The 8,983-nt window shown below is 34.7% G+C and overlaps 2 protein-coding genes across 2 annotated transcripts; one reads left to right on the forward strand and one right to left on the reverse strand.

The window, feature by feature from the left end:
* The first annotated feature begins 209 nt into the window (after positions 1-209).
* Positions 210-2,452, forward strand: LOC143257894 (protein FAM200C-like). The gene is made up of 5 exons (XM_076516918.1): positions 210-437; positions 530-709; positions 1,098-1,277; positions 1,641-1,796; positions 2,399-2,452. The coding sequence occupies exons 1-5, from the start codon at positions 210-212 to the stop codon at positions 2,450-2,452; spliced, it is 798 nt and encodes a 265-aa protein (XP_076373033.1).
* Positions 2,453-2,826: 374 nt separating this feature from the next.
* On the reverse strand, positions 2,827-8,338 carry LOC143257508 (C-signal-like). Its single transcript, XM_076516279.1, has 3 exons — positions 8,205-8,338; positions 7,162-7,339; positions 2,827-3,266 (listed from the first exon to the last, which is right to left on the reverse strand). The coding sequence occupies exons 2-3, from the start codon at positions 7,193-7,195 to the stop codon at positions 2,980-2,982; spliced, it is 321 nt and encodes a 106-aa protein (XP_076372394.1). The 5' UTR covers positions 7,196-7,339; positions 8,205-8,338; the 3' UTR covers positions 2,827-2,979.
* Between the last annotated feature and the right edge of the window lie 645 nt (positions 8,339-8,983).

Below are 8,983 nucleotides of genomic sequence, written 5' to 3' on the forward strand. Positions count from 1 at the left end.
TTAAATGAGCGATGGGTTGTTTACATAACATACATCATCACTGTAGCAGTGTAGCCATTACAATATTTTCATAGAATGTATTGTCATGCCTACAAATCTACTGATTAAACCAGGTATTTCAGTCTCTCCATCACATATTTTAGAGATAATTCATAAAAAAGAAAGAAAACACCTACACATGAATGTGTTTCTTTTCCAGATTTGTCTGCATGTCGAAGAAACGAAAGTGGAATGACAAATATGTCAAGTTTGGTTTCACCTGTACTACAGAGAAGGATGGGACACAACATCCACAGTGTATCCTGTGCAGCACACTCTTCTCCAATGCGAACTTGAAGCCATCAAAGCTTGATGAACATTTCAAGAACAAACATGGTGGCAGGGATGCAGGAAATGACATTGTGACATTAAGGGTCAAAAGAGCTAGGTTTGATCAGGTTGGCACATTGCCGACTTATGGATTTTCGCCAACAGAGAAACCTTTACCGCGGTTTCTTATGAAGTTGCATACCAGATTGCTAAATCAAAGAAACCCCATACAATTGGTGAGGAACTGATCAAGCCATGTGCCCTTGAAATGGCAAAGATTGTTCTCGGCAAGGAAGCTGAGAAGAAACTCCAACAAGTGTCTTTGTCAAATGATGTAATCCATAACCGAATCATCGACATGAGTGTTGACATCCTGGAACAAGTTGTAGCTGACATCAAGGCTAGTCCAGTTAAGATTAGCCTACACAGTGGATGAATCAACAGATGTATCCAACTGTTGTCAGCTATTGGCAGTAGTTCATTACGAGAAGGAGAAAAAGTGGAAGAAAGTTTCCTTTTCTGTCAGTCCTTAAAGACAACTGCACAAACTATAGATGTGCTTAACAAAATACAAGAATTTTTCTCAAGAAACGAACTTCACCTTGACAAAATTGGTTCAATATGTACAGATGGTGCACCAGCAATGCTGGGCAATCGTTCTGGGTTTGCTGCATTAATGAGGAAAGAAGTTCTAATCTGAAAATCACTCACTGCTTTATTCATCGCCACTCTCTTGCAGCAAAGACATTGCCCCAGATCTCAAGAAAACTCTGGATATTTGTGTCAAGGTTGTAAACTTTATTCGCAGCCGAGCTTTGAATCATCGATTGTTTCAGTCACTTTGTGAGGAAATGGGTCAGGAACACACTGTTCTTTTGTACCACACTGAAGTGAGGTGGTTGTCACGTGTCGTGCTGTTTCGTGTGTTTGAACTGAGAGGAGAAATTCATCAGTTTCTCCGTGAAAGGGTACAAGAACTGGCTATATATTTCAAAGAACCTAGTTTTGTTCAGATGCTTGCCTATTTGGCTGATGTGTTTTAGCTCTCAATGAACTCAATCTCTCTGCAAGGAAGGGGACTCAACATTGTGACTGCAAGCCAAATTGGCTGCATTCAAAGAAAAACTTGTCTTGTGGATAAAGCGTGTGAAGATGGGGAATTTGCCAAATTTCCCTGCCTGGAAGAGACAGTCACAGAAAATTCTACCCTGCATCCAGACTTTGTTGCAAAAGTTGTTGAACATATGCAGATGCTGCACTTCATTTGAGGGTTACTTCTGTGTGGAGAGCTGCAAACCTATGACAACTGGATCCTGAATCCTTTCATGCAGAATTTGGAAGATGTCAGCGCATCAAGGAAGAATCTCATCGACCTTAGACACAATCGTGAAATCCAAATGGAGTTCACCAATAGTCAGCTGGAACACTTCTGGGCTTCTCAGCTGGAAGCATACCCTGCATTAGCTAAGAAAGCTCTTGAAGTGCTGGTACCATTTGCAACTACTTACTTGTGTGAACAAGGATTTTCTTGTCTACTTCACATCCAAACAAAATGCAGAAATCGGCTGAATTCTGAACATGACATGAGTGGCACTCAGTACAAAGACGCCAAGATTTGATGCCATCATAGAGAAAAAAAACAGCAGCAACGAAGTCACTAAGTTTACTGTGCATTACAGGCTAAATAAAACATCATTAACAAAATTGAAATTAATTTTTCATTATGTACCCTGAATTTTTTGTCTTGAAAAAGGTATGCTGTATGTATGAAGATTAAAAAAATTTTGATTACATCAACTTTGTATTTTAGCTTTTTTTTATATTTAAGTTTCCAGGGGTGCGAGAAATGATTACTGATTTGAAAGGTGCAAACACTGAAAAGGTTAAGAACCACTGGTTTAGATGAAGAAATTACTGAACAATTTCAATTTAGAGGCTTGAAAACATGTATGTAAGCATACTTAGGAAGTAAGAAATACTATATACTTATTGGTTATTTCCACTTGCTATAAGTCTGTACTAAACTCAAAACCACTGATTATGTGCAGAAAGTTCAGGAGAGAATACATGGACGTATGTTCATATATAGAATACTCCATATACCTACATCCTTCGATCCAAACTAGGGTCAGCTGTAGCATAAGTATATAAATACATAAGTACAGTTATCAAGAAGCTAAAGCTACAACTTACTTAACTCAGCTGCAAGCTTTCAACCAATACTTAATGTAAACATGTTTATTAAATGTCTGCAGCAGTATGTGAAGTTTGATGGTTACTGTAACAAACATTGTGTTTATTTGTAATACAACTCAATAACTTTGAAATATAATAGTGACAATATCTCAGAAAATAATATCATTCTGATAGTTTTAAATTAAAGGTAGTGATTAAGTTATAAAGTTAAAAATGTAACAGAGATACTGTAGTAACACTGTAGAAAAATATATTTCTTTACAAAACTAGTTAAGTTTGCTATATTACATACATTTCTATAAATAAAATTAGCATGCAAAATGAATTGTTCAATTTACTTTACTAAGTTTGTCAAAATTTCTTACAATAAAATTTAAAAAAAATGTTATAAAATAAATCTGTTACAAGAAGCAACAGCAACTACTAGAGATACATATGGAACTTAGATTGTTATACTATGTACACCAACACACTTCAGAAGGGTAGTTCACTTCCATCCCAAGAAAACATCTTTCCTGTATCACATACATTTAAGTTATCAATAACATTCATCAAACAGCTCACAGAGTACTCTGGGCTAAATAGCTGTTCAGTGGGGATACTCTTCAGATAAGGACGAGATAAATCGGTGTCCACTGACCCAGGATGCAGAGATACACATATTACTTTTTTCCTACCACGTCCTAATTCAATGCTTAAGTTTTTGGTGACCATGTTGAGAGCTGCTTTTGATAACCTGTAGCTGTACCAACCACCTAAACCTGTTAAAAAAACAAACAAACAAATATCAGGCAGGTTGTTTAGGTAGCCATTTAACTCTTATAATACAATAGAATTTACATTAACTTATAACAAATCAGAATCTAATATCTAAATGCAAATAATCCTCTAATACTAATATTATAATGCTATAGTAAACCCATAAACGATTAACAGAATCCTCAAGCCCTTCATTTCAAAATGGGTATTCTACTGTATCTCTATTTCTTATACAAGTACAATGTGCTTTATATGTTTATATGTAAATAACTAAGTCTTTAGCATTCTGAAAGGAGGTTTAAGAAGAGGCTTATGAAGTAATGATGTCTTTAGCCTCACTCTTAAAATAATACTTTTTTTTTTTTTAAACAAACATTCAGCACACTACAGAAGTCACAAAGATTTCTCTAGTTACATCAAATTTCTTTTTCTTCAATTATATTAATATATTGGCCAACTATAAAACCTCCCTGTGTGTAATCTAGATACTCAAATATTAGTTCCTCTGTATAGGGTACACATTGTGTTTTATGTAATTTGACTGCAGTTAAAACTCAATAAGTTCAGTGTTATTTCAGTTTTAAAACAATCCTTATTTAACAAATTTAATTATTTCTTCCTTTATGAAGTTTTATTTTCCAGTATTATTTAAAGTCCCAAATATTAACATTTTCTTACACTGAAAATGTATTTCCAACAGGTAATTCCCTTCTTAATTTTCTTTCTGCCCTGTAAAGATTGCTAAAAAAACTTTTTCATGCTTAGTACAACAATATATACACTCTACCAATTTTGCACCACTGTTGAACACGTAAATAACATGTGACTACACTCCACCAATAGTATTACACAAACTAGTTCCTTTTGCTTTTCCCATTCAAACCCCACTTTTAAGAATTGGCAGGAGCTAAAAAATTAACTCTGGCAGTAGGGAGGAAGAAAGGGAAGTGTGTGCAGGGAGAGAAGTACCTATAATAAACACACTTTTAGCTGTAAGAAGATAGTAATTTATGATCGCTTATTTCCTCTCACACAAAAAAACCAGAATCCTACATTTCAAATGTAGAGAAGCCCGTGTAGTACTCAACATTGAAACCAAGGAGAGAGCAATCATCCAGAATAAACAGGTGTGAGATAAACTAAAACACACATGTAGGGCACCATAATACTGCTGGAATAGGTTTGCCTTCACCTTGGATGAAGAAAGTGAACCTAATTTGGTGGATAAAAAGTATGTACACAAATGTAATTATTTTAAATGTACAATCCACAGTAACAAAAATCAACCTGACTGATATGAATATCAACAACCTTAGCTCGTCAGATGAGGGTAAAAATCAACCTGACTGATATGAATATCAACAACCTTAGCTCGTCAGAAGAGGTTAAAAATCAACCTGACTGACATGAATATCAACAACCTTAGCTCGTCAGAAGAGGGTAAAATCAACCTGACTGACATGAATATCAACAACCTCAGCTCATCAGAAGAGGGTAAAATCAACCTGACTGAGAAGAGGAGGGTAAAAATCAACCTGACTGACATGAATATCAACAACCTTAGCTCGTCAGAAGAGGGTAAAAATCAACCTGACTGATATGAATATCAACAACCTTAGCTCGTCAGAAGAGGGTAAAAATCAACCTGACTGATATGAATATCAACAACCTTAGCTCATCAGAAGAGGGTAAAAATCAACCTGACTGATATGAATATCAACAACCTAGCTAGTCAGATGAGGGTAAAACTCAACCTGACTGATATGAATATCAACAACCTTAGCTAGTCAGAAGAGGGTAAAAATCAACCTGACTGAAATGAATATCAACAACCTTAGCTAGTCAGAAGAGGGTAAAAATCAACCTGACTGATATGAATATCAACAACCTTAGCTCATCAGAAGAGGGTAAAAATCAACCTGACTGATATGAATATCAACAACCTTAGCTAGTCAGATGAGGGTAAAAATCAACCTGACTGATGTGAATATCAACAACCTTAGCTAGTCAGAAGAGGGTAAAAATCAACCTGACTGACATGAATATCAACAACCTTAGCTCGTCAGAAGAGGGTAAAAATCAACCTGACTGACATCAATATCAACAACCTTAGCTCGGCAGAAGAGGGTAAAAATCAACCTGACTGATATGAATATCAACAACCTTAGCTCGTCAGAAGAGGGTAAAAATCAACCTGACTGATATGAATATCAACAACCTTAGCTCATCAGAAGAGGGTAAAAATCAACCTGACTGATATGAATATCAACAACCTTAGCTAGTCAGATGAGGGTAAAAATCAACCTGACTGATATGAATATCAACAACCTTAGCTCGTCAGAAGAGGGTAAAATATCAGCCTGACTGAAATGAATATCAACAACCTTAGCTAGTCAGAAGAGGGTAAAAATCAACCTGACTGATATGAATATCAACAACCTTAGCTAGTCAGAAGAGGGTAAAATCAACCTGACTGATATGAATATCAACAACCTTAGCTAGTCAGAAGAGGGTAAAAATAAACCTGACTGATGTGAATATCAACAACCTTAGCTAGTCAGAAGAGGGTAAAAATCAACCTGACTGATATGAATATCAACAACCTTAACTAGTCAGAAGAGGGTCCATAACCCATACTCAGCATTAGAAGGTTGAAGATCAATCAGATAAAAATTAATATAGAGCAACATAAATAACAGAAAAACTGAATAGAAAATACCAACGTGGCCCAGTATCCAGAAAAACTGGATAGAAGTAAATGTGAAAGAGAAACTGGCCAGCCAGTTTTGAATATCGGCAACAACAGGGTGTGAACTAATGTGAAGCGATTCCAGGGCCAGTAGAAAACAAAGCGAGTCAGTATAAATAGTGCAGTTTGAGTACTGCTTAGCTTCTAGGAGATCCAGAGCAAGAGAAATGGCATACAGTTCAGCAGTGAACACAGAACATTCAACACTGGTACTTGGTTAACCCTAGCCTGAGTGGACCAGCCGACTGATCCAAGGGAGGCCACTCCATGGCTGCCCGTCTACAAGAATTCAAGGCCAAAGTGGTGTGTTAGGGTTGGAGCCCTCAACCACCAGGATCCTCTCCTCCCATTCATGGATCACCATGCACGGCAGACAAGTGGGTGGATGTTTAGATCCCAGAGGAGGTAAACTGGAAGAACAGAAGCTTCCCTGGGAGATCTCCTCACCATGTACAGAAATCAACACTGAGGGATCCATAAGTGACAGTCCACAATGTAAAGTTCTAATACCCATACCAATACTGGCCATCTTGAGAATAATTTACTTCAAGTGGGTTTTCATCATCATGACTTAAATAAAAATGTTTGGATAAAGCTCAAAGCATCTTAGGTGTTAAAATAAGCTATGCCACACCAAAATCAGAGGAAGTAAATGACAAAAACACATGTAAAAAAACTAAAAAGAAATTGTGTTAACGCCAACAGAATATTTGGATATCAGGTCATTAAAAGCTATCCTAGAATGTTTTATGGATCTCTCAATGTACACAAAGACAAAGAACATTTATCCAAGACCTATTATTTCTAACACTTATCACCTATAATTACATTGTATGAAAGTTCCCAAAAGACTGAATACATTTTGAAAGACAATAAAAGTTTTTATATTAATTACAAAACTCAAATTGATAACAATGTTTATTGTGATATTTGTATACTACCAACATTATTTTAAAATAATTTATAATGACTGTGAAGATGGCATATGGATACCAAAATACCTTTACAGTAATTGTATTTTTTTTTCAAATTAGAACATTAGAAAAACCATCAGCTTACATTTGATTATAAAGTTAAGGTTAAAATAAGAATTATATATATCACATAACTCTGTTACTTGAAGTTGTAACAACAACCATTGTTCTTACTGTTGTTTCCAATGGATCCAACTTTGGCTGACATGTTTACCAAAATACCAGAATGCTTTAGTTTCTCACTTTCACTCTTTGCTCCAAAACCACTGTTTCCATTTTGAAGGAACTGTCCAAAATGCTTGGCCACTAGAAGGGGTCCAAATGTATTAACTTTGAATGTTTCTTCAAGATCCTAACCAAAGAATGTATTTTCCAGTTGAGAATGTGAAAAAATATCACACAAATTTATGTATATGAAAAAGATTAAATTAATATGGCCTACAAAATGCTAAATACTGCACAGAAAAATCAAGCTGCATCTCAGTTTCAGTACCAGAGAATTAATGACAATTAATGTGCAAAGAAAATATTCCTTGTGTTGTCATCAAAGGTATTTTCATAAATCACAAATCAAGATTACAAAGTACAAGGATTACTTTTCATTATTTTCAAATCCCATGTGTACTATTTTATTATTTTTACTTTCACTCTCACACTGTTACTTTAACAGCATGCAATGGTATACAGTTAATTTTGTTTCACTGTTATAAACCAAGTTAAAGCACACATACAATACTGTTCTTAATTAGTGTTCCCCAGGGCATTGCAAACTGCAAAAAGGGGGGAGCACTGATGATAGTATTTGTGCAGTTCTGAATTCTATTCTTCACATGTGATTTGTTGATTTCAATGCTACTAAGTGTTTGTTTTTCTTTTACAAATCAAAACTATAGTACTAAAAGTGGATTATATGTTAGATTACTATTTCTGTCAAAAGTACAGTAATAAAGTGTTTTACAGGGGAGGATTACACATTGGTTTACCAAAATTCAAAAATTGTTTAATTACATGCATTCTGTATAATTAAATGTCAAATAATTTTTTAACTAAATAAAATGACAATTTCTTGGTTCAATCAAAGTGGTGAATTCATGAAATAGTTTTTATAATCTTAACTTCACTATTTTATACTTATATTCTCTTAGTGTAATAAAAAAAATGTCTGTATCTATTTATAAAATTAAACATAGTATGCCATGAAACAAATTATTATTTACCTTGAACTACTGGGTACAGACTTAGCCTCCTTAACTATGAAATGGCACTGACTTATTGGAAAGAGTTCAGAAGATTACTAGTATGGCAGAAAGATTATCTTGTAAGGATAGGTTTTCATCTCTTAGCTTAATTTCCCTTGAGAAAAAAACATGTAAAAAATTAACTTAAAATTTATGGGATTATCTAAGCATCAATAGGGTAAAACCTTCTAAGTTCTTTGTTCCATATTCTAAAGACAAAAGGGTGGCAAAACACAGGATTAAGATTTCAGCAGAGCACAGATTACAGATATGAACAACAACTGTCTATTTGACTCTTCAAGACTGTTTCTCTCACTCACTAACACACACATATCAAGTAAAAATGTAAACTTGTGTTATTTACTTTTCAGAAAATCATTGATTACCATTGTGTACTACTGCAAGTACATGCTAGTCTCCACTAATGCCAATGGCAACTTATTCAATAAGTCAGTCATACTATTAGAAAAATAAAATTATCTTAATTTGAACCTATTGTTTCCAAACCTTAAACCTGTGTCCTTTAATTATACTATTTTTAGAATACAGCACATATAAATCACACATCCTTTATCCCATCAATGCTGTATGACCTTCTAAGCTTCAAAAGATCACTTCTTAACATTTTCTTAAGATATAGTAACTTAAGAAAGCCTAAATTGTCCCTATGAGATAATTTTCATTCCCTGATTAACCTTACTCACCCTACTCTGAACACTTTCCAATAACTCAATATCCATTTAAAACAGAAACAAAGA

This window comes from Tachypleus tridentatus, chromosome 7 (genome assembly GCF_004210375.1).
Source record: "Tachypleus tridentatus isolate NWPU-2018 chromosome 7, ASM421037v1, whole genome shotgun sequence".
NCBI classification, from domain to species: domain Eukaryota; kingdom Metazoa; phylum Arthropoda; class Merostomata; order Xiphosura; family Limulidae; genus Tachypleus; species Tachypleus tridentatus.